Here is a 24,607-nt window from a genome sequence, read left to right on the forward strand (position 1 = left end):
AAACAGTGTGCGTGTGTATGCGTGTTTGTTTAGACCTCGCTCGTTGAGGTGGGCGGTGTTTCACAAGCTTACGTCAATATACACAGTGTGGAGCAACGTGTACCGCTCGGTCGCGCTCTGTAGTACAACAGAACGAGCGCACACTGTTGGCTCTCAGGGCCGTGACGTACGTATAGTGTAAACTAAAAAAGCGGAGTCTCGGTGTCGGACGGGGGCTGTTATTGTTTGGGTTGAAGAGTTTGGGGGGGTCCGGTGCTTTGTTTTCAATCAGGGGGCTGCGACCGGCCAAAAGAAGAATATTTACGTGTTAATACCGACGCCGTACATAATAGTTGTAGGTAGTGGTCGGCTAACAATTGAAGTCCCGAAGCAGCAGCCGATGGATGCGCGGGTATCCGAGCTGTTCGGCTCAGGAAATGGACACGGCTCCGGACACCAAGGCTTTGGGGTAGCGCCGAAAAAAGCCAGCTCCAAGAACAAGAAACCAAAAGCTCGCTTCTGTCGCAACTTTAAACCAAACAATAACACTCCGTATCTACCTCCAGAGGTAAGGGCTCGAATTGAAGGTGCACACCCACAGCTAAGTGCTAATATCATCAGCCACATATAGTCAAGTTTGGTGGAAACAGTAAAGAAACCTGTACAGAAACCTTGAGTGTGTTCTGAAATGTTTTCCGCTTTTAAATGTTATTTTACAATTCCTGTCGCCGGCCGGGGTTAGCTTCTCTTCCCCGGTGTTTCAGATTAAGTGGTTTCCCTGTTGACTGGTGACTGAGTTCCTTCAGCGTCCGTCGTTGCTGCTCGTAACAACAGATGTTGAAATAAGACACTGAAAAAAGCACGACACTTCAAAAACTTTAAAATGCCTTTAAACGGCGTTTCTCGAGACAGCGAGGGCTGTCGATCAGGTTATTATTGTCTGCTGTTATTAGCGGCAATGACCGACGCTAAAGGAAGTCGGTCACTAGTCAGCTGGAAAACCACTTAATCCGAAACACCGGACTTGTTGGTGAACCTGCTGTGACACGTAGCTACTTGGTGGAGGGAAACGAATGACACGGCTTTCTTGTATACAAGATTAGCAAATTAACATATATCGTAGCCACGTTTAAAGTTCTGCTGTGGCTGCGGTTTTGGAGCCAAATGTGTGTGTGTGAAAAGCCGCTTCGTGTGACTTGAGAGGCTCGTAATTTGCTAGCAGGCAGAAGCGGAACAGCTGTGTTTGTAAATAGGGGGGCGTGTATAGAGAGCACACAGCCACAGCTACTACACGATCTCTAAAGGTCAGGACTTCATCATAGCTTTAGATAAATAAACAGACATTTTCTATATTAGTCATTCAAAAAAACTCCAGTGTCTCTCTAACCTAACGTAGTTATGTACATCTTGAAACACCTACAACCAATGTAACCTTAAAACAACAAGGATATGTTTTTTTTTATGTAGGCCAGGTTTATGGTTTACTTGGTGTGAAGTTCTAAAATAATTTAATTATTCTGGTTTTTTTTTTACATCATTAGATTAAATACTAATTTTATCCATTTAAAGAAAGTGATTATTTTCCCAATTTTACTCTTTAATAGGACAATCTTGTGAAGGTTAATAAAGAATATAGCAGGCAAATTAAAAATATAAACTGTTTCGGGTCATAAAGCTCATGAGGTTCAATTTCAGCTGTAAAGACTATAAACCGTTTGCAGTTTATTTAATGCACTAATAATGTCTCCACTGTGTATAGTTTTGTCTCGTAACAAATTAAGTGGCTTTGTGTTTGTGTGGCTGTCAGCGACCTCCTATTCACAGCAGGGCACTGACTCCTCATTCAGTCAGATTGCTTTTTCTTTTTGCCTTTTAACAAATCAATAGCCTGTTGTCTCACTTCTCTACAGTCTGACAGCTGTTGTTCCTTCTTTTGTGTCTCTCTTTGTGTCTCTGTGCATCTCTTAGGCTGAAGAGGGAAATATTGAGTACAAGGTAAGCAAGTTAATTTGTTCTAAGAGGCACTGTTATGACATGTAGGATTATGAGATGTTTTATGTCCAGGGCAGCTGTGTCTTGAAGTTGATGTGGATGGCTTGGGAAAAACATTTACAGTCAAGAAGAAAATGTAGTCTTGTCATTGAGATTCAATACTTACAGCAGATTAGCACATTCATAGTTTGTACCTAGACAACTCTTACCATACCCACGTCGTTACAGCTTATCTAACTTTCTACAGGCGTGTTTTAAGGTGAGCTCTAAATTACACCGCCTCTCCTTTGTGTAGCTGAAGCTGGTAAACCCGACACAATACCGCTTTGAGCACCTGGCGACACAAATGAAATGGCGACTGCAGGAAGGTCGAGGGGAGGCCGTCTATCAAATAGGCGTGGAGGACAATGGCATGCTGGTGGGACTATCGGAGGAAGACATGAGGGCATCACTGAAGACACTGCACAGACTCGCAGAGAAGTAAGTCCAGCAAGTTTCTTGACTCCCTCTGTATTTACACATTCAAGTTCCACACTTATAGGCACTGTGTGCATATTTTTGTATTATATTGTATTCTTATCTGCTTTTTTTTAGTTGCTGCTATGTGTGCTTCTTTCTCTGTACTATCCTGCTGTACCACTGCAAATTTCTCCACATGCGAGATAAATAAAGGGATATCTTATATCTTATAAGTTTGATTGTTGGTTTATGCAATATCTGTCTTTTAAGAAATGGTGCCAAATAGATTTTAATCTTAGCCCTATACAAACTGTAGGCCAAGCCATGCTTTAGCGGTTAGCACACTCACCTCACAGCGAGAATATTCCCAGTTTGATTGAGCTCAGAGGGTTTCTGTGTGAAGTTTGCATGTTCTCCCCGAGTGTGTGTGGGTTTTCTCTTGGTACCCTGTGTTGGCGCTCTGTTAGACTGACCATGTATCCATGGTGTGCTTCACCTTCAGTTCCAACAACCTGCAGTCCTTAGTTGGATTAAACGGTATAGAAGATAGATACTGTAGGAATGTAAACATGCAATTCAGCCGCTGTAATGTCTGGGGTTTTCTTTTGGCAGGGTTGGAGCTGATATCGCAGTCCTCAGAGAGCGGGAGGTGGATTATGACGCAGACGTTCCTCGTAAGATTGCAGAGGTTCTCATTCGCAAGGTGCCCGATGATCAGCAGGTTTGTGCGGTTTTTGTATTTCTATTAGTTACTCTTATATTTTCTAAGTTTTTGAATGATTTGCAATTCTCTGCATTTTGCCTGCAGTTCTTGGACTTGCGAGTCGCTGTACTGGGTAACGTGGACTCTGGTAAGTCCACTCTGTTGGGTGTTCTGACACAAGGTGAGCTGGACAATGGACGGGGAAGAGCAAGGCTCAACCTCTTCAGACATCTACACGAGATCCAGACTGGACGTACTTCCAGCATCAGCTTTGAGATCCTCGGCTTCAACAGTAAAGGAGAGGTGAGATAACATCAGAAAATAACCCTTTTTTTTTTAAACATTATTTTTTTTGAAACATGTTTCAGTTTGATTCATCAGTAGACTGTTTACAACTAAGCTTTGCAAATCATATCAATTTGACTGTTTTTGGGGGGGTTTTTTCCCCCTCAGGTTGTGAATTACAGCGAGTCTCGGACAGCAGAGGAGATTTGTGAGAGTGCCTCTAAAATGATCACCTTCATTGACTTGGCGGGTCACCACAAGTACCTGAAAACCACCATCTTTGGCCTCACCAGCTACTGTCCAGACTTTGCAATGCTGGTCGTCAGTGCAAATACTGGCATTGGTGAGCACATATTATGGTTTATTAAAATGTTTTTCAAAACATTGTATGCCAATTCCTTATGTAATGCACTTATCTGTAAGTTGACACACATGTAGGATGGGTCTGACATGGCACAGATCTCATGTTTATGTATATACCACACTAGTGCTATATGCTTCTGCCCTGCCCTTTTCAGACATATGATATCTGGGTTTATGTAACGACCCCCTCCCCCCTGCAACCACTGCTTCTTTATCTCCCCCGCTTACTTTTTTCCTGGCTCGTCCAAAAATATCTCAAATACCATCCATTCATGTCAGGGTAGTTTGACCCTTTGGAGGTAGACTCTAAACCCGTCTGCTTAAAATCTGAACTGGCCTGCGCCTCAGCATTGCTGACATTGCAGAAAGGGCACAAACAGTCAACTGTAGTTGAACTCATTCTTTCAGGTGATCCTGCCTGATGTGTTGTTGTTGTTGTTGTTCTTCATGAAGTGCAGTTTTTGTTTGCGTTTTTAATTGTGCCAGAATGAATTTCACTGAATTTGACATTTACATAAATTCAAGAAGAGTATGTGCCTGGTGAAGATAATACTTCATAGCACGTTGTAAGTCCAAATGTAGGTCAGAAATAAAGATCTCAGAACAAAAATGACAAACAAAAACAAAAAAAAGAAGAGTGGATCACCGTCGTTTCTTGCAACTTTTTTATTCAAGAAATGGGAATCCCAAAGACTTACTGCAGTTTTATATCAAATCTACATGTTTAATTTATATATTCCATTTGAGTGCATTATTTATTTCCACTGTGACTGCAGCCAGTGAGACCGAGTGCATAAATCTGGGCACTTTGAAGAACATACTTTGAAACCGGAGTTGTTGAGGCAGGTGAGACACGTGAGACCGCTATCTGATGTTATCTGTTCATATTTATTGCAATAAAAGTCAAACATATTTTGATGTGGATATGACGTGAAATACCAGAACAACCTCTTTAAGGTGTGATTCAAATCAGTCTATCAGCTGGGGACAGTCTGGCTTTGGATTCCTGTGTTTGCGTGACTGATAAGAGGGTGAAGGTGCAGAAAACAGCAGGTGGGGAACAGATGACAATATACAGTCGGAAGGTTGTGTCCCTTTTGAAAATAGTCTGTGCCTTTGAAGCCTGGTTTCCGTCTTTAATTAGAAAATCAGTTTGTTTTCATTTTGCAAGTGTGAAGGAGACTCGTGTATGAAACCTGAGCCTTTGTTACTGCAGCTCACAGCCTGCTGTACTTATTAGGTGAGCTATATTCAGCTGCTGTTAATACACAGTCTCATTAGCAGCAGCTTTCTTTCAATATGTGGACCGAAAGGCTGTAAACAAATGAAATCACTTATTTGGGATACATTTTCACATTTATACACATAATGGTAGATATATAAACAATGAAAGTTTTACACATGCAGTAAGTAGCGCGTGACCACAGTGGGAAGATCAATTAATGAAGCAAACCTTTGAGTTTTACTGGGAACACAGTTACAATATAATTAACTAGTGTGTGTGTGTTTGCGTTTTTTGCAATCAAAAGAAAACAAACTGCACGTTGGAGGTCAGTGCAGCTTTGACCTTGATGTGTCTTTGACTAACACACGTGTCCTTTTCACTGCAGTGTGCGTTAGTATACCACTGTCGGGGGGGAAGACACTAAACCAGATAATTGTACTTGCCACCAGGAAATGTTTAGTCCTAATGAGACGATAGTTATTACCAAAACGCGTTTTCATCCTGACAACAGGTGCAAATTGGTTCGCAGCTTTCGGAGCATCTGTGATTGAAGTGATGGAGATAGTTGTCTTCTAGATTGTTGGATCGACCCATCGTCCATAAGATGTAACTTTGGGTTGTGCGTGTGGCTCCCTACACACACAAGTTTTTAAACTTGGAATATATTGTAAGTATAATGTCTTGTATCTAATATCCTCAAAACCTCCCATCAATGGTTGGATTTGACAAGCAGCGTAAAAGCGTTTTTCAGATGGCTGAGGTGAAAAAGTCAGCAAATAAGTGAAGTCCCAAAAACCTTTTCAATGTTTCGGGGGCATGAGTGCAGTTTAAGTACAAACACAGCTTCCCGGCGTTACTTTCTCCTGCAGACGTCCCTGTGTTTATGTGCGTGTCTGCTCTGAAATAGAGCCCGCCGGGAGAAATGGGGTCAAGAGCGCAGACCACCTGAGCAATGCAGCAGACAGAAACAGAAAGGGTACGAGCTGTCTGCAGCCCGGCAGCTCCAGCCTAAATTATGAAACGCAGTAATCAATCTGGATAGGGTTCGCCTTAGGTTGTACCTGTGACGATTCCAAAAGCCAAAGGGCGAGTCGTCATCTCGTATCTGTTTATCATTCTGTGATGCATTGATATTCTCCATACATGTCCATTTAATTGTCATCTAGAATGAACTTTATCTCGACTTTGACGCATGAAAAACCGGTCAAAATACAGCTTGTTAAATCCCTGTTGTGTTAACAGCATCTATAAAATCCTTACTTTGCGGGTCATGTTGAGACACGTACCTCAACCTGCTCCACATATCACATTCTCCTTCATGCCAGCTTTGTTTACAAAGAAACACAACCTGAACATTGCAGTCTCTCGGTGAAGTCAGCTGGTTTAGAAATGTTTCTTCTTCCTCATGTTGGACAAGCTGTACATTACTGCCATAGTTACTATAAATGGCTGAATATTCTCCAGCCGTGCTCTTCTGACTGCTTTCATCATACGTCATGGGAAAGTCTACTTGAACTTGCCTGACTCACCTCGGGGCTGAAGCGTAAAGATAAACGGTGTTATCTCAGGTCAGAGATTAGATTGTCTGGATGACTACCACTTCACTCCAGTCACGGTCACTGCAGTGTTTGTACACAGATTTAATTCAATGGCTGTGGCGTTTTTAACGTCATGTTTGATATTGGACCCTCGTTGGCAACCTTCTTTCCTACTTTGTGGGCGCACAGTTTTAGAACTCCGCCTCCACAGTCATGTCCTCGGGAAGGTTCAAGCAAGAGACTTGGTCCTACATATTTAATGCAAGATGACACAACTAGAACAGTCGATGAAAACTTTTCTGGTGAGGGGGGGACTTCAGACTTTTCAAAACTTCTTTCTCGTTTTCCAGCCGGTACGACACGAGAGCATCTGGGCCTCGCCATGGCGCTGAAGGTGCCCATCTTCATCGTCATCAGTAAAGTGGACCTGTGCACGCGGGCCACCGTGGAGCGCACCGTGCGGCAGCTGGAGCGAGTCCTGAAACAGCCGGGCTGCAACAAGGTGCCCATGGCCGTGAGCAGCACAGACGACGCCGTCACCGCGGCGCAGCAGTTCGCCCAGTCGCCCAAGTATGAAACACAATCATGCACTCAATTACCCAGGTTTCACCTCGTGCGCTTTTGTGGCGAAATGCTTCGCGAAGTGAGAAACCTCTGAGTCATATCGGTTCTGTCCTGATGGTGTGCTTCTGCTTCCCCTCTCAGCATCACACCGATATTCACCCTGTCCAGCGTGTCCGGAGAGAGTTTAGAGCTGCTCAAGGTTTTCTTCAACATCATCCCACCGCTCAGCAACAGCAAGGAGCAGGAGGAGCTCATGCAGCAGCTCACCGAGTTTCAGGTCGGTGGAGTTGAAGTTTAACAGCGCGATTTAGACGTAAATATAAACCTGTTTTACGGGATTGTGTGGTTGACATCAGTGTGTATCATTCCAGGTGGACGAGATCTACACGGTGCCAGAGGTTGGGACAGTGGTGGGAGGGACTCTCTACAGGTCAGTGGCTTGAAGAATTATATTTATTTATTTTTTGTTTAGTTGTATCTACTTTGTCTGATGTGTGCTCTCTCTCTTGTTTTTGTGCAGCGGTATTTGTCGTGAGGGGGATCACCTTGTGGTAGGACCCACAGATTCAGGGCAATTCCACAAGTTGACCATCGGCAGCATCCAAAGGAACCGCTCGGCGTGCAGGGTACTCCGGGCCGGCCAGGCTGCGACACTCGCACTGGGCAACTTTGACCGATCGCTACTTCGCAAGGTAGATTAGTATGAAAAAAAAAAAAAAATCTCTTGTAACAATGACGAGCATATTTAAATTGATTGTTTTTAACCTGGATTTCCAAACATCGACTGAACTGAATCTAATGTATTTGCATGTGTTGCTCTCGCAGGGCATGGTGATGGTGAGTCCAGAGATGGACCCCACCATATGCTGGATGTTCGAGGCCGAGATTGTGCTGCTCTTCCACGCCAAGACTTTCCACAAGGGTTTCCAGGTCACTGTGCACATTGGCAACGTGAGACAGACCGCGACCGTGGAAGCCGTGTACGGCAAGGTTCGTTTTTCATCCTTTCTGAAAATCACTGCCCGTGTTGTAAAAGCAGTTCTTTGCATGTCGTATTTTTCGGGATGAGCAATTTTTATTTAACTGCTCAGCCGTGAAGCAACTCCATTGGACCAGACATTGTGTCAGAAAAATTGCCCAATTTCACATAATCTAATTGTTATCTCGTTTGAATGGCTTTCCTCGGTTTGTTTAATGAACCAAATTCACCACATCGTCTCAACATTTGTCACAGTTGACACTTTCTGAGAAGCTTCCAAGGAGAGCAAATGGATTGTTCCTGGTGATTTGTCTTATCGGCATTGTGTCACAGCTGTTGGACTGTCGCATTGAATCCCCGTGTTTCTTTAGAAGAAAGCATAGCTGGGGAAAAAGATGAGTTGATTGAGAACATCCATCTTTATTCACCCACCGACCAAAGGTTTTTCAAAGAATTTGTTTGTTTTTTTTTTTAAATCAAGCAGTTCTCTGCCAAACAATAGAAGAAGCAACAAAACAGGCGTTATTCCAGATTGATTTTTTTAATGTTTGACTGTCTAGATCAGGGGTCTCTAACCTTTATGACCAAAAACGCCACTTTTGTGACTTTCCACCAGATAAATTGTTCCTGGAGCCGCTGTTTTTAACTTAAAAAAAAAAACAAACAAAAAAAAAAACATATCTGATGTTTCATGACTACAATTTAAGACATCGTACTTAGTTTTTTCTTTTAAGCCATTTTAGTTGTTTTCGCTGCCAGCTTTAGCTGTTTTCACCGTTTTGATTGTCATTTTGCTTTGTAATTTGAGGCTACTTTTGTTTTAGTTTTTTTTCATTTGTTTGATATTTCACTTTTATAGTTGGTTTTGCTATTTCAACTTATTTTTTGTTGTTGGTGCATTTTATTTTTTGCCTGCTCTTCCTTTTGTCAGCTGTTTTTAGCCAGAAGATAAAAGTCCTTTTAAAATATAGAAAATATCATATTTAAAAAAAAACATTTTATTTGCACATTGTACCGACGGCTTCAGGGAGCCATTACAGCAGCCCTAAAGAGACCTCGTTTGTGAATGTTTTAAGGCTGTTGTGGTGAATAACTAATCCTCACATTGGCACAAACCGGGTCCGTTTGAGAAGCACTGTGCTTAAAACCCTCGACAGGTAACATTGGAGGTGTTCTGCTTCTGCCTGCAGGAGGAACTGAGGACGGGTGAGAAAGCGGTGGTCCTCTTCAAGTTCATCAAGCACCCCGAATACCTGAAGGTGGGAGCAAAGGTGCTCTTCAGACAGGGCGTAACCAAAGGTATCGGCCACGTCACCAAGCTGCAGCCCATCGCCCAGTACCTGCCATCCCCGACAGAGGATGACGAAGTCTGAAGGTTTGCACACACAGAGCCACAGCAGAAGACACCGTCCTGCCCTTTTCCTGCTCTCTGCCCTGGAAATCTTTTTACCTGGATTGTTTTTTCTTTTCCCAAAGCCTTGTAACCATCTAATGTATTTGTCCTCCTCGGCTACTATTTAAGTCTGTTTTGGTGGTTTGTTGGGGTTGGGTTTTTTTATTTTTTTTCCTCTCTGTCAATTTAACAGGTGAACATCTACCAATGTGGTACTGTGAGAGCATGCAGTTGCATTGCAGTGCGGTGGCAACTCGGAAACTACCTGAAGTGTTGCGCACACAGTTTACACCTGAATGCACTCCCAACACACAGACACACACATTTGCACTGAAATCTAAATGCCAGTGTCGATACAGCTTGTCCGTGTTACCAGCATAGTGCCTGACTGAAAGGAAAACTCAAGACTTTACCGTTTTAAATGTTCCTAAATCACATCCTCTTCTTAGTAATGCTACAAAAGTCACTTTATGGAGGTGGAGGAGAGCACCGCAAGGTATTTAAAGTGTGATCCAGTTTCGTACATCCTGCCTGCCAAGTTAGCCCACTCACCTCTTTCTGTCACATTTTGTCTGAGAGTTTTTTTAAAAATATTATTCACAAATATTGCCTCACGGTAGCGCAGAGAGATGGTAGGGATTCTGCTGCCTACCTTTCAAGTGCTTTAGTTCCTCAGGTCAGTGTAGACGTGTTAGACTGCATTCCACTTCCACAGGATGATTTCTGTTGCTGACTAAGAATTTTTACAAAAGGAAAAACAAACGAGGCTTGTTTCTCCCAAAGAGGTGCGTTTTGATTATGCATTTGTATGTTTAGCTGACCTCCGATGCAGCTCGGGTTTTAAAAAGCAATTATATTTCAGGTACTTGATTGTTTCACTTAAGTTACTGATGTCACAAGCTACACAGTGCCTGGTCGGAGCTGCTGTCTCAGTAGTTTCCTTGACAATTCCCACTTTCACAACTTAAGATAAAAAAAAATGTAAAAAAATACTACTTGAGTTGGTGCTACAAGAAACAGCTTTTGATATTGATGGGACTACATTGAAAGTCGATTCTGATCTACTGGAGGTGGTCGTCGGCCTCTTCGTCTGTCTAATTGTCGCATGTTGGTGTGATTGCTCCACGCTGTTTAATACAGAGCTCCGCTTGGAGCACCGACGTTGTTCATGTGTGCAAAGAGGAAAACTGCGAATGTGTTTCAACCAAAATATTTTATAGCATTTATAGACTTCAGGTGATAGTTTGTTTGAATGCATCTTTGAAGTATTTGATAGATTTCTAAAAGTTTCCGGTTTTACAGTTCATTGTTGTTTTTTCCCCACTGCTGCAGCCTTCTTAAGATCACTGGCACACTTTTAGGACCTGCTTTTCTTTCTTTCAAATGAAAGTGTATATTTTTTTGGGGGGGGTGAAATGCAATATTTATGTACAGATCCAATTTGTGTATCATGATGTACATGAATAAAATGTTATTGCTTCTTTATTGGGGGGTTTTTTTGGTTGCATTTTTGATCAACGGATTAGCTCAGTTGTTTGTGGTTTTGTCCCAGAGCATGACTCACAACTAAAAGCTTGTGTTTTGTTTGATTTGTCAGGGCGCCTCCCTATTTTGCTGCCCAGCTCATGCAAGAAAATTAAAGAGTCCTAAAGCCAGTCAGGTCTCTCTGCCTGTTCGCACACTTCAGCACAGTACATCCACCACGGTTGTAAAACTGTGGAGATAACTCAGCTTTTTATGACACAATTTCCCTCTTGACTATAATCGGGTTAAGAGTCTTGCCGGTTCATATCTTCACATAATTTATGGCCTCAAATTAGATTCGACTCCAGTCAAAACTATTAAATGACAAGCGTTTGAAGGGACATTGTTTCTTTCTCTTGAGGCTCCAGTGTGTAGTTCTTGTTTTTGTTTCAAGAGAAAACAGTTGGTTTTTTTTTGCTTCATGTTTATTTTGAAGGAGCAGACCTCATCAGTCTTGACTCCCTGTCAATGAAATTAATTTGCAAGTGAAAATCCACTTTGTGGAACTTTAAGCACAAAATTATTTTCTGTCCAATTGTGACATCTGCTGGTCTGCCAGAGTACTACACCCAGCTCATTCTGCGGGAGTGCCAGGTACAAGTTTACCAATTCCATTAATGTAAACAAACACCCTCCTTCTAATTAGTTGAATAGTTTTATTTGTGTTCAGTTTTAAAACATAATTTATGTTGGTTTTCTCAGTTGTTTACAAGGACTCAATTTTAGTAAAATCTTAAAATTTCAGTTTAATGAAGAGAAATCCAATCTTCATTTACTTACGAAACACCTTAATATCAACCATCTTCAGTAGGCTCCTCCTTTTAGAATGTGGCTTTTCATTGTGTAGGAAAACAAAGGCGCATACTGTGTGTTTGCAAGATTTGTGTCCTGCGATAAAGGAATGCGAGATGAAAAACCAACACTTCATTTAAAAGTGACGACTCACCCTCGGCCCATTCATCCAAATGGTGGATGATGCTTAAAAAGCAGCAAACTGGGGACTGACTTGCAGGAGTGTTTTGTTGCCCACACACCCTCAGTTCCTCTTGAAAAAAGAATCCAAGGTTCCCGCACCTCCACCTTGGGAGCGCTGTTTTTTTGCAGCGGGTCCTGACGGGCTTTTGGTTTTTGTCTTGCCCCGTGAGGAGGAGGCGGAGCTCCCTGATCCGAGAGAAGATGAAGAGGGGAGAGTGGAGGAAGATAAAGAGGCTGTGGATGAGGAGGAGAGTTTATTGTGGAGGTCCAAGGCAAAGTGGTAGTCGGTGTGTTCAGGCATTTCCCAGACCAGCACGTCCTGACCGCAACGCTCGCAGGTCAACAGGTCTTCTTTGGACGCGCTGGAAGGATGATGGTTCGTCTGGAAATCGGTGCCCGGATCGTCCCTCGAGTCGTCGCATGGAGATTCAGCAGCAACGGTGTCGCTAAGGCCCTCTTCATCAACAGGGCCGCGTGTTGGTCCCGTTTCAGACTTCTCCATAGTGGCGCTCATTTCAAGGCTCTTCTTGTGAAAGAACGAGGAAATGCCACCAGAGAGCCTCGCCGAAGAGGCGGCGCAGCTTGTATTCATCTCAAGCCGACTCTCGGCCTCGTCACGAAGGATGGAGGACAAGGGGGAACCTGTGGCGCTCACGCCGTCGTCCTCCTCCTCATCAACATCCCTTCTCACCTTCTCCTTTTGTTTCACAGCAGCCTTCTGAAAGAACGACTGAATGCTGCCAGGTTGCTGTGTGCACGGGGATTCCTTTCTCGCTCCAGGAGGCGGCTTAACGGACGACTGAGTGCTGGAGAAAAGACTCTGGGTCGAAGGGAAGTCGCTGGACAGGAAGCCGGCGATGCCCCCCGCCGAAGGAGCGTCGCTGAATTTGCTTGCCGAGATGTGCAGCAGAGTGAGAGGCGGCGTCCTGAGGACGAGAGGTGAGACACATCAGCCCCAGAGCATTACTTTAACCCTTAGAGTCAACTGATTACAACTTCCCAGATTTGCTTCCAAATCAGCAATAAGTCCCTCAAACATGATTTATAATAGTGGTGCTGGACATTACCCGTGCTTGTGTCGATTTTAAAAAATTGGGAAAAAAATCCTCGATGCTTTGGCAAAGAGCCCTCAATTAATGTCATTTTTAAATTCATTATTACCTTTATTATTATTGTAATGAGTACAGTATAACGGAACAGTCCTCCGATCTGTACATCCACTAAAAACACTATAAAACCTGTACATCACACAGACAAACCAGTAAAAAAATACTATAAAAATCCCCCTCAATCACTATCACATCTAATGAAATCCCTGAACAAAAGTAGATAAACACTAGCAGACACCCATCACTCGGTCAAGCATGCAGTCTGTCATGACGTCGTCGCACGGATCCCTGATAAAACATATTGCGCGTCAAATATCTTTTAGTGTGGTGAAAAAAAAAAAACTGTTCCTTTCTCCACATGACTGAACGCGTGCTCTAGAAACCCCAGTTACCATGCCGCCTGGTGGTGTCCTGCCGTGTTGAGACTCTTGATGATGGCGAAGCTGTCACTGGTGATTTTCGTGGCCTCGTAGCGCACTAGAGCGCAACACCGGGAGAAGCTGCTCGCCCTCTTGTCGCCGAGCTGCCGGACCCCAACCGTCAGCAACTTCGCCACTCGACCGTTCTGCCAGACGGTGACAAACGACAGATGTGACTTCTTTCGCGGCGCCCGGCTGAAGGTGACATCGGCGGTTTGGCAACAAAAGAAAAAACTCTCGTACCACTTCCCTGTCCTTGGTCAGCCTTTCCTCCAACTCCAGAGCCAGCCGATGAAGCCAGTGTTGTATCTGTGTGTTTTACACAAACAAGGGATATACATTATATGGCCATGAAAAGTAGCATTAACTTCACACAAATGTGGCAAATGTAGTTTTGTTATATTATTAAAAAAAACATTTATGCTGTCATTTCATTTATTTAAGTTTTTTTATATGCCAAGTGGAATTAACCAATTACAAGTGCTCGTGGTTCAGTGGGAGCAAATCGAATCAAAAGGCTTATAACAATTTTGGGAAGAATAATTTCACTCGAGTAGCTCTTCAGCGGTGATCTCGCTTGGTTTGGCGTGCAATTTAAACAATGTAACAGGAGCTGTATCCGAGTACTGATTTTCAATACTCTTTCGGTAAACATTCAGCTTTCCTTTTTTTTTTTAAATAAGTAGTAGACTGTTCCTCCTTTTCTCTTTAAAAATAAGTCACCTCTCTGACTGTGTGAATTATTAAATGCATCTGTTAATCAGTGGTCAACATGGGTTGGTGCTTGTATTTGCTCACAGCTATTTGTTGCTGTACGACCATGCTGTGTTGCCGCGGAGTGGGAAAGTGTTTTGATTTCTGATTTCTTGCACGAGACGACCCAAACGGCTCACTTCTACTTCAACCTCGAAAATCTCTCCAAATACCAGCTGACATAGCAAGACGACTGGAAATGGCATTTCCCGCTCCGCCGTTTCCCCGATAGTCGTCGGTTATTCAGAGGATCGGAGGAAATTCTTGTCAAATTGAGTTGGACGTTTAGAACAGAGGATAGAAGTCTGTACCTGCTCTTTAGTGGCCAGCGACGTCTTCCCGGGGAAGTTTTTGCTGCAGCCAATGGACTTGGGAAGCTGTCTTGGTTTGACGGCTTCAAACTCGATTCCCCGACACAGATCATACAGCCATGGACTGCAGAGCGTTTCAAGGATGAGAAAATCATTTTAAGTTCAGTCTCTTTATGGGGAACTTTTTTATCAGACAGGTTTTCTTCAAACTTCAAAACTCAATGAAACGTTTGGTCAGGATTTATGTTGTCTGATAATATCTAAAGATACTTTTTTTTTTTTTACCCTGTTTTATCTCCAAAGTGCTGTCCCAGCTGGGCCTGAGAGAAGCGAGTGAGATCTCCCATGTTCTCTACTCCCAGGGTTTCTTTAATTGAGGCCCCCAGTTTACCTCCGAGGTTCCGACTACGCAGAAGAAGGAAAAAACAAAACAGAAACAAAACAGTTGAAATGTCTGCAGCCAGGCTTTTTCTCAAAGCCTGCGTATCGGTAATAGAAATGTCATTCACACTGATTTAAACTCACATTTTGCCAATGGGCAGAGAACTGAAGAGCTGAGTCACAGAGTCCAAGGGCAGAATGGTTTGTCTGTTTGGTTTGTTCAGACCACAGGCGAGTTTTGACAAAACCTTTGAAAAGGAGACGGGAATAAAATACTCCTTTTTAGCAAATCGTGCAAGGGATCACAATACATTTTTGACACACAACCTCTGAAATGAGATCGGCGTATTTAGAAACCTGACTTGTGTGTCCTACCTTATTGTGCGAAATGCCTGCTGAACAGCGAAAACCTGAGTGCTTCTCCACGGCTGCTCTCATTTCCTCAACAATCAGAGCTCCCACAGTTAGCTGCAGCTCGGCAGAGCTCTGCTCCCCGGCTGAAGGGACGCGCAAGGATGCCACCCACTGCTTGACACCTCTGGATCGCTGCTCCTCTGAGGACAAACAAAAATGCTGCGAGTGGCGTACGGCAGAGGTTTCTATTCGGTTTTTCGATCAGTGAGGAGCCGATTCGTAAGACTGTGGCCTGCGGCGAACCTTTAGCCGAAACAGCATCCTCAGTCGGTTCCAGCTCAAGCAAGGTTTGTGGGTAGCCCTGGACATGCGTGGTCTTCAGGAGCAACGCCTCGATGTGTCCGTCAGTCATGTTTGTCAGCCGCTGCTGGACTGCAGCGGTCAAATCCATGTAGGCCTCATCTATGCTGGCTCTCTCGATCACAGCAAAGCGAGACATCACCTCAATCACCTCCACACTCGCGTCCCTGTAGCTACAGCGTGATGACAACGGTGTTCAGCTGAGACATGTGGGAGAGATAATTTTCTATCTTGTTCCAATAGTTGAAGGCTGTGCACTGCCCGTACTTACGGCGTCAAGTCGGCTTTGCCGTGAGACTCTCGTACTCGTGCCACTTGGAGATCTGCACACAGACTTTTGGCGTCGTCCACCCACATGCCCTTGGTGACACCGTGGGCCCTGGCCTCGTAGCTCACCGCTATGATACTAACAGAGGATCACATGCACGTAGTTGAAAGTGACAATTTCCAAGACATGCTGAGAAACAGTGAGAACACGTAGAGGGAGATACAAGGTCATCTGTGGTAGATGTACAGCGGGTGAGTTGCCAGCACAGAGACAAATGATCAATGCAACTGATGCAGTCTTTTAAGGTGAACAAGGGGCATTTCCGAGTGGTCATGGGGGGTGTCGGTCATACACACTTCAGTGTGGCCAAAAGTGCTGCCTCGATCACAATGCTTGTGACAAGGTAGGAGACTTGTGATACAAATAAGTATCTTCTTTACTGTGTGTGTGTGTGTGTGTGTGTGTGTGTGTGTGTGTGTGTGTGTGTGTGTGTGTGTGTGTGTGTGTGTGTTTTTACTTATTTACAGCACAATATTTAACGACCTGAAATCAGCGTGGTGTGCCTTTTTGAGCCTTGTTTTCAGTCATAACTTGGACGGATGTGTCGGTGTCCAGAGGCCTAACAGCACAGCAGTAACACTGCTAGCAGCTGCAGTCGCACCGATCATTAAAAAAAACCCAAAAAACAACCCGTTGTCTCTGTATCAGAAACTCACCCTCCGCCTTTCCACGTCTTGTACTGGGCCACAACACACGGAGTGCCCTTCAGAGCCGGGTTCAGCCTCTGCTCCACCTGCACATAGAAGCAGTCCATGTCGACCAAAGCCACCACCCTGTCCTTCCCGTACTCCATGAAACACGCGGAGAGTTGGTCAGGTAAGATAGCATATACACACGAACGGTCACAAACTCCAGGAGGACCCTGAAAGCTGAAGCAGGAGCCGAAATATTAAATCCGCAGCTTCGTATTTCGCGCAATAATCACAAGTTACGTAAAAACGTCATCAACAGTCGACGAATGACGTAGGGTCGGCGACACCATAGACATTAGTGTGTACTCGCCTACGTCACGAGTAACTACTTCCAAGGTATCCTCGGAAGTGCGGAAATGCAAATTTACGAGGACGCATCGGCGTTAAAGGAGAATTGAAACACGAGTACTTGATGACGCGGTGGCTGTCATGGCTGGATGATGGACCCTTAAGCTGAGGAGGAGGAGGAGGAGGAGGAACCTGTTTCCTCTCTGGTTCAGCAGGAAGATGATTTGTACATGATATTTTATATGGTGATCTAAATTTTTAGAACATTATTGTAAAATAGTACCTTTTCTGTTGCATACATGCTGTGTATATTACAGTGTATTGTACCGTGTATAGTACAATGTACAGTACTGTATAAAGTACAGTGTATAGTTCTGTGTATAGTAGTGTTACTATTACTTCTACCTCCTATAAGCCTTTATTTTACTCTTCCTCTCCTTGAACAATGAAAGCAGCTGATCAGAAATGTTCTACTACAAACTAGTATTTTACTGTTTTACTGAAGATCCCTGATGTTTATTAAATGAAGTAACCAGCTTTTCACATACCTGCTGCTTGTTGTCATCCTTCTGCTCTGTCATTAATATGTACTGTATTACATTTGTCTAATATACATCCTACAGTTAAGTACTCCAATCATTAGCTGTAATTTCTCTTTAGAATAAATACATAAATGGCTTATACTGTGTGAGAGTAAATACATAAATACACACATGGCTTATACTGTGTGAGAGTAAATACATAAATACACACATCGCTTATAGTATCAAGTGAAGAAAGATATCAAGCAGAAGATAAAGGAAACTTTATTTAATAAACTTCAGCAGAACCTACAACAGTAAAAACACAAGTTAGAAAATTATGTACATAGAATAATGACATTGTTTTGTAAAATTCGAAAGTTCTTTCTAACCTCATATATTATAGAGTATTTTTTAATGACAGGTATATGCAGGAAAGATTCTACCTTGCTGACATGTTTCAGCTGCATCTGTAGTCTTCCTCAGAGCCTCATCTGGCCGGTCACCTGATAAAGACCGACATGTCATCACACACCAAATGACGCTCTGAGGAAGACTACAGATGAAGCTGAAATGACAGCTAATGATTGGAGTACTTAACTGTAGGATGTATATTAGACAAATGTAATACAGTACATATTAATGACAGAGCAGAAGGATGACAACAAGCAGCAGGTATGTGAAAAGCTGGTTACTTCATTTAATAAACATCAGGGATCTTCAGTAAAACAGTAAAATACTAGTTTGTAGTAGAACATTTCTGATCAGCTGCTTTCATTGTTCAAGGAGAGGAAGAGTAAAATAAAGGCTTATAGGAGGTAGAAGTAATAGTATCACTACTATACACAGAACTATACACTGTACTTTATACAGTACTGTACATTGTACTATACACGGTACAATACACTGTAATATACACAGCATGTATGCAACAGAAAAGGTACTATTTTACAATAATGTTCTAAAAATTTAGATCATTATATAAAATATCATGTACAAATCATCTTCCTGCTGAACCAGAGAGGAAACAGGTTCCTCCTCCTCCTCCTCCTCCTCCTCCTCCTCCTCCTCCTCCTCCTCCTCCTCAGCTTCAGGGTCCATCATCCAGCCATGACAGCCACCGCGTCATCAAGTACTCGTGTTCCAATTCTCCTTTAACGCCGATGCGTCCTCGTAAATTTGCATTTCCGCACTTCCGAGGATACCTTGGAAGTAGTTACTCGTGACGTAGGCGAGCACACTGGCACTCTAAGAATTGGAAAACGGCCTATGGGCGCCACTCCTGGTCGGCCATCTTGATAAGGTCAAACTCTTCTTCTTTGATTTCTTAATGGTGGTAGCGCACTGCCGCCACCCTGCTGATTTTCCATGCATGCACTGCATGGCTCACAAGTCATAAGAAATGTAGCGGGCAAGCTATGAAAAGAAAACCTAAACTCTATTTATAAATCCAGTACTCCTAAGATATTCAAACAAATGATTAACAACTCTATGATCAGAAGGCTTATTCAAGATGTTTTGTTGATGAGGTCAACATTTCTTCTTCTTCTTTTTTTTATGGAGGTTGGCAAGCAATGCATTTGTGCATTACCGCCACCGACTCGTTTTGAGCGCGGATCATAATGGCTTCACCCTCCCTCTCAGAAAAAATAAAAAAAAAACCTTGATAAATAAATCAAATTATATCCTCCCAACTGACTTAGTCTCTCCCAGGAAAGAGGAGCCCACAGGAGAAGGATAAAGGGCACAGGGCCCCAGGCCCCGACCCAAGCCGCCAAGCCGAGAAAGGCCGGAGCAGGGCCCTCGTGCCAAGCGGGCCGAGAGCCCCCCCAACCCGGCAAGGGAGAGATGGCCCCAGCCGCCGCGAAAAAGCGAAGGCCCGACCAGGCCCGGTCGGAGGACAGTCAACTCTCTAATTGTAGCCTTTTTTTACTCTGAACCGTAATCTATCAGTTTAAAGACGTTTATGGTACTTTATTCATATATAGTGTCCTTTAGTACTCTCATAAGCCACACAGACAATGGAGTTCTGTTCTGTTCTTAATTACATAACTTTGAACTTACCGAGTATTACCTAATTAGCGCATCTTTGTACATTTGTCAGGACATATAGGTGGAGTAACAACTGCAGACAGAAAGGGAACTTGAAGAAAATTAGGAAGTGTACTTCAGTCATTCAGTGCACCGGTTTCAGTTTTTTCAGCTCCCTCTTCGATATGGCATTTTACTTTTACATTTTTCTTCTTCTAAGTGGACTAACAGGTCAGTGGCTTCCCTCCATTAAAACAAATTTAAGGTACACATGCATTAAAGTGGGAATATTTGCGAATCATAGATAGAATAATTAAATTTTAATTCTACTGACCTGCTGTGATTCTGTATTAAAATGTGAAGACATAATATGTATGTCACATACCATCTAATAAAATGTTTTGTTTTTTTGTTGTTGTAGGAACTTGTAGTGTAACTACAGTCAGAAAAGTATCAGTAAAGGTTGGACAATCTCTCTTACTCCCCTGTCACTATGAATCACGATACCAAAACAATGTGAAATATTTGTGTGAAGGATATTACTGGTCTTCCTGCTCATATGTGATTAAATCAAATGAGCCCCAGAAGTCAAGGTTTTCAATATCTGATGACAAAGATCGAAGAATCTTCACAGTGACCATGAGGGAGTTGAACAATGAATACGCTCACCTGTGGTGTGCTGTGGAGATTGATGATGGGTCAGATGCTAAACAGTATTTTGAGCTGTCATTCACAACAGGTAAGACAACTTCTCTTTGCACATTTCCAAATGTACCAAATCTGTTTGTGACTGAAACTGAATACCGACTGTGATCTTTGCAGTGACTTGAACATGAAGTCTGAACACTCCTTTTCTGCCCAGGCACACCCATCCTCAGTGTGAATGATCAGGAGATTACGGGATTCGTAGGAGAAAACGTATCCATTGAGTTTAATCAGACAACCCCTGGAAACATTCAATGCTGCAGGTTCAGCGGGGCCTGTGTGGCAAACCCTTCTGGCATCATCGATGGAACAAGAGTGAACATTAGAAAGACAAACGGTATAGGTTCCACTGTGACTATGGTTGGACTGAAGCCTGGGAGCAGTGGCTGGTATCTGTGTGAAACGGGAGACTATCAGATGCCAGTGCATTTGACCGTAAATGAAAAATCAACCAGTAAGTCAATATATATCTGTGGTTTCCAACCTGCAGTTGGGACCGTCTTGTCTGTACCTATACTGACATTCAATAGATTCTCTAAAAGACGTAATTGCTTTTATTTTTTAAGGCTCCTGCTTTTGGTTTTACTGGAATGTTTGGAGAAAATAAAGATCAGAGAACTATACATAATCAGTGAAAATGGATGAATCATTGTCCTGCATTGTCCTACAGCCGCAGCCACCACAGGAGAACCATCGGTTACTTCAGTCGAAAATGGGAAAGCCAGGTATGACATTTTAATCAATGAGTAAAAACATAAAAAATTCATCAACTTTCATTGAACCCATTTAAAAAACATTTTCATAACTTATCCAACTTGTTGCAGTACTTCGTTTGACCTACAGAAGCTCTTCATTCGTCTGAGTGTGATGATAGCAATCGTAATTGTGACCTTGATCATCTGGATTCTGTTGAGACGCAGTAAGTCTGTACGAAATGGTCCAAATTATATTTCTTAATCATTTTGAGAAAAAGAAATGTGTAACGTCACAATGAGGCAATAACTTCCGCATTTGTTTACTTGTTACTAGAGCAGACAAATGCAGAAGCACCGGCCACAACAAAGGTTAGTTATAATGATTCATTTGCCTTCATTGTACAGTAAGTAATATTTAAAGAATGTCAATTAAAGTATAAGATCTAGGAAGTATCTCTCAGTCCAAGTGCTTTTATGTGTTGTAAAATAAATGCTTTTTTATTAAACACCAAATTTTAACACCTTGTATTGGTGAAACGGTTTGTAGCAAGTATTTATGACAACTGGTTCATTATTCACCACACGTGGAAGAGGAAGTAGCACACTGTGATGTCAAACGGAAGAGCAAACACTCACCCCAGGTGGCGAAACATTTTGTGTTATGAAGTACATAACATGTTTGTAGTATGAAATACAAAAAATATATAAAAAAAATTTTACCTTTTGTTTGCCTATTTATTTTGCCAAATTGAGAAATTCCTAGCTTTGTATCTACAATGATGCAGCGAAATGTTCACACACTCTACCGTTCCTCTAAAATATGATTTAAATGAACCAGATCCAAAGGTTAAAAAGTAACTAACACTTTAAGAAAGGTTTCAGTGGAGTACATTGTACTGTTGCTTGGGTATTACATGAGTGGTTTTTTCCTCCTTCAATAATCAGTAAATAAAATAAAACTGAATGCAGCTTTAAAACTCAAATGATCACAATGACTATAGATGCATCCTCTAAAAACTTTGTATTGAGGCAGCTTGGTTTGACAAGTCTCTGATTTATGATTCTTTTGCCATGAATGTGTTTTTTTTTTTTTGCCAACAGACTGGAAAGGGAGTTGAAGACATTATATATAGCACTGTGGCAGAGCACTCTGAAGTCATTCATGTGTCAAGACCTCCTGAGTGAAAGGAAGAGTACACCCTGGACAAGTCATCAGTCTATCACAGGACAAACACATAAACACACTCACGTTCACACATCAGGGCAATGTGAGGCCACCAATGACCTCACAGGCCTATGGGAGGAAACTGGAGTATAATAACCCAACACATGCACAGGCACAACCTGCAAACATAACAGAATATAATCACTAAAGCACCATATGAGCCCACTCTGAAATGCATGTGTATAAGTGTAAGAATCATTAATTTGCAAATTTCACAGCTGTTGGTATTGTTTCATTGTAATTCACCTAATAAATAACTGAAACATTTCTAGTTTTGCTGTTTTGTGTTTAACAAGAAAATTGACTGTTCATTTTTCATGTTTTAGCTGACACACACACACACACACACACACACACACACACACACACACACACACACACACACACACACACACACACACACACACACACACACACACACACACACACAAAACATTTTGTTGATGTTTTAATGCTCAACAATTGCGTGAGTTGTCAGGCAAAGGAATCAAGTCCTATATTGCACTATAGTTGCCAGGGGCAGCTAGGTTTCCCAAAAGGTCACATGAAAATTACACTACTATTGAGGGCTGGAATATAAGTTGACTTCAGTTTTGCTAAACAAGAATCAGCTTTTCATTAAAAAAAAGGAAAAAAAAAAAAGCCTTTTTAACAAGATATCTTTGAGAAAGTGTTGCTCTGTGTTTGTTTTTCTTTCACAGTCTTTTTCCGGGAATCATGATTACATTTTCAGTAAATAATTAAATAAAAAAACAGTAATTTTCATTGATTCCTATTTTTTTTTTATCAATGGGGCACAAACTAAAAAAATAGCGTGCCGCTCACTCTGATATGTCTATATATATATATATATATATATATATATATATATATATATATATATATATATATATATATATGTCTATGGGGCAGCACACTGCATGCACGTAGACATATACTGTACAGCAGAGGAAACGGAAGAAGTTTGCAGATGGGACATTGGGGCCGCTGTACTCTCCTTTTAGAGCAACATGATGGAGCCCACGACAAAAATATGCAAAAGCGTTTATTTACACACAATGTGACATTTATGTACAATGAACATGTACAGTAGGGCACAGGTTATTACTTTTTTGTGTAACAAATTTAGATTTTTTTTAAACACATTTACACACAATAACATATTTACCGATTATATTTTCATTTATTTTTACATAGTTACCTTTAATATTACATGGAAAATAATTGTTAGATATTTTACCTATTACATATTTATCTATTGTTACACATTTATCTATTATACGACATATTCTCTTTCAGCTCTTCATTTATTAGGTTTTTCACTCTCAGTTCCTCGGTATATATATAGATATCGTTAAACGAAAATCGAATGGCCGGAAGGTACACGGACCCCTTTGCCCTCCGTTCTCTATCTTTTCATTCCTCTTCTCTCTTCTCAGACTCTCCACCTCGGCCATGGCTTCACTGAGTCTGGCTGTCAAAGCATCAGGACATGTGGGCAGTGCATAGGAGGGGTCCTAGTGAGAGAAAAAAAGGATTTACATGTTCAGAGTCCTGTGTTATCACGTTAATTCGCTGCTCGTGCAACGTGGAATCAATTGATCTGCTATCCTAATCAATATATGTAATAATAATGTTTGTGTACATATCAGTATGTCTGGGATCAGGCTGAGGTTCTCCTGCTGGAACAGGCGGGGAACAGTACACTGACTGGTTCTGAGCAACTCATTTCTTTTGAAATGGAATATTCTACACACTGCAACTAAAAATAGCCTCCGTTAGATGAACCGAATAGACGTTGATATTGTTGTTGTTGTTTGAGGGCGAGCTTCAGCCAGGGAATAGAGAGCATTTCCCACGGCTCCAGCTCATCTATGTCCCAAGTTAATGTTGTATGAGCTCAACACAACGACAACAACAATAAATGTGTTTTTCCTACCTGTGGAAGGTAATCCCACACAGTCGATTGTCCTTATTTTGTCTGTTTGTACAACCAAAAGCAGAACCGTGATGCGGTATCGTTGCTGAAGTCCTGACAAATGCCCCTCACAAGATGGCGGACGCACTGACGTATGTTCCTGCCGGTCGGTGAGGCGTCTAGTGTATATGTCTATATGATCTATATGATTACATGCATATGTCTATGGGCGCCACTCCTGGTCGGCCATCTTGATAAGGTCAAACTCTTCTTCTTTGATTTCTCAATGGTGGTAGCGCACTACCGCCACCCTGCTGATTTTCCATGCACGCACTGCATGGCTCACAAGTCATAAGAAATGTAGCGGGCAAGCTATAAAAAAAAGCCTAAACTCTATTTATAAATCCAGTACTCCTAAGATATTCAAACAAATGATTAACAACTCTATGATCAGAAGGCTTATTCAAGATGTTTTGTTGATGAGGTCAATTATTTCTTCTTCTTCTTTTTCTTCTTCTGCTTCTTCTTCTTTTTTTTA

General features: G+C 42.2%; 3 protein-coding genes across 4 annotated transcripts; 2 read left to right on the forward strand and 1 right to left on the reverse strand.

Annotated features, from left to right (window-relative positions):
* Positions 1–119: 119 nt before the first annotated feature.
* gtpbp2a (GTP binding protein 2a) lies at positions 120–11,136 on the forward strand. 2 transcript variants are annotated; one of them, XM_080481991.1, is made up of 12 exons: positions 120–547; positions 1,948–1,974; positions 2,267–2,451; positions 3,043–3,151; positions 3,239–3,436; positions 3,587–3,761; positions 6,895–7,114; positions 7,250–7,385; positions 7,480–7,538; positions 7,629–7,800; positions 7,934–8,098; positions 9,278–11,136. In XM_080481991.1, the coding sequence occupies exons 1-12, from the start codon at positions 380–382 to the stop codon at positions 9,458–9,460; spliced, it is 1,797 nt and encodes a 598-aa protein (XP_080338117.1). In that variant the 5' UTR covers positions 120–379; the 3' UTR covers positions 9,461–11,136. The 2 variants fall into 2 exon arrangements, with proteins under 2 accessions (XP_080338117.1, XP_080338118.1); XM_080481992.1 differs by having other exon boundaries at positions 156–547; positions 2,219–2,451; positions 9,278–10,964.
* A 284-nt stretch (positions 11,137–11,420) lies between these two features.
* Positions 11,421–16,954, reverse strand: polh (polymerase (DNA directed), eta). The gene is made up of 10 exons (XM_080481153.1): positions 16,651–16,954; positions 15,938–16,072; positions 15,610–15,839; positions 15,328–15,506; positions 15,097–15,200; positions 14,857–14,976; positions 14,572–14,695; positions 13,751–13,816; positions 13,481–13,653; positions 11,421–12,905 (listed from the first exon to the last, which is right to left on the reverse strand). The coding sequence occupies exons 1-10, from the start codon at positions 16,785–16,787 to the stop codon at positions 12,041–12,043; spliced, it is 2,133 nt and encodes a 710-aa protein (XP_080337279.1). The 5' UTR covers positions 16,788–16,954; the 3' UTR covers positions 11,421–12,040.
* A 2,707-nt stretch (positions 16,955–19,661) lies between these two features.
* LOC308121172 (uncharacterized protein) lies at positions 19,662–22,421 on the forward strand. Its single transcript, XM_080482276.1, has 7 exons — positions 19,662–19,757; positions 19,948–20,265; positions 20,389–20,685; positions 20,902–20,956; positions 21,056–21,150; positions 21,261–21,295; positions 22,028–22,421. The coding sequence occupies exons 1-7, from the start codon at positions 19,712–19,714 to the stop codon at positions 22,109–22,111; spliced, it is 930 nt and encodes a 309-aa protein (XP_080338402.1). The 5' UTR covers positions 19,662–19,711; the 3' UTR covers positions 22,112–22,421.
* Positions 22,422–24,607: the final 2,186 nt, after the last annotated feature.

This window comes from Lipophrys pholis (assembly GCF_963383615.2).
Source record: "Lipophrys pholis genome assembly, chromosome: 15".
Lineage (NCBI taxonomy): Eukaryota > Metazoa > Chordata > Actinopteri > Blenniiformes > Blenniidae > Lipophrys > Lipophrys pholis.

Coding starts and splice junctions, on each gene's coding strand:
- LOC308121172 (XM_080482276.1), top strand. CDS start 19,712: ATGGCATTTTACTTTTACATTTTTCTTCTTCTAAGTGGACTAACAG. Junction 20,266..20,388: donor TGAGCTGTCATTCACAACAG/GTAAGACAACTT, acceptor TTTTCTGCCCAG/GCACACCCATCCTCAGTGTG. Junction 21,151..21,260: donor CTGGATTCTGTTGAGACGCA/GTAAGTCTGTAC, acceptor ACTTGTTACTAG/AGCAGACAAATGCAGAAGCA.
- polh (XM_080481153.1), bottom strand. CDS start 16,787: ATGGAGTACGGGAAGGACAGGGTGGTGGCTTTGGTCGACATGGACTGC. Junction 14,696..14,856: donor CACTTTGGAGATAAAACAGG/GTAAAAAAAAAA, acceptor AACGCTCTGCAG/TCCATGGCTGTATGATCTGT. Junction 13,654..13,750: donor TGACCAAGGACAGGGAAGTG/GTACGAGAGTTT, acceptor ACCGTCTGGCAG/AACGGTCGAGTGGCGAAGTT.
- gtpbp2a (XM_080481991.1), top strand. CDS start 380: ATGGATGCGCGGGTATCCGAGCTGTTCGGCTCAGGAAATGGACACGGC. Junction 3,152..3,238: donor AGGTGCCCGATGATCAGCAG/GTTTGTGCGGTT, acceptor TTTTGCCTGCAG/TTCTTGGACTTGCGAGTCGC. Junction 7,801..7,933: donor ACCGATCGCTACTTCGCAAG/GTAGATTAGTAT, acceptor TTGCTCTCGCAG/GGCATGGTGATGGTGAGTCC.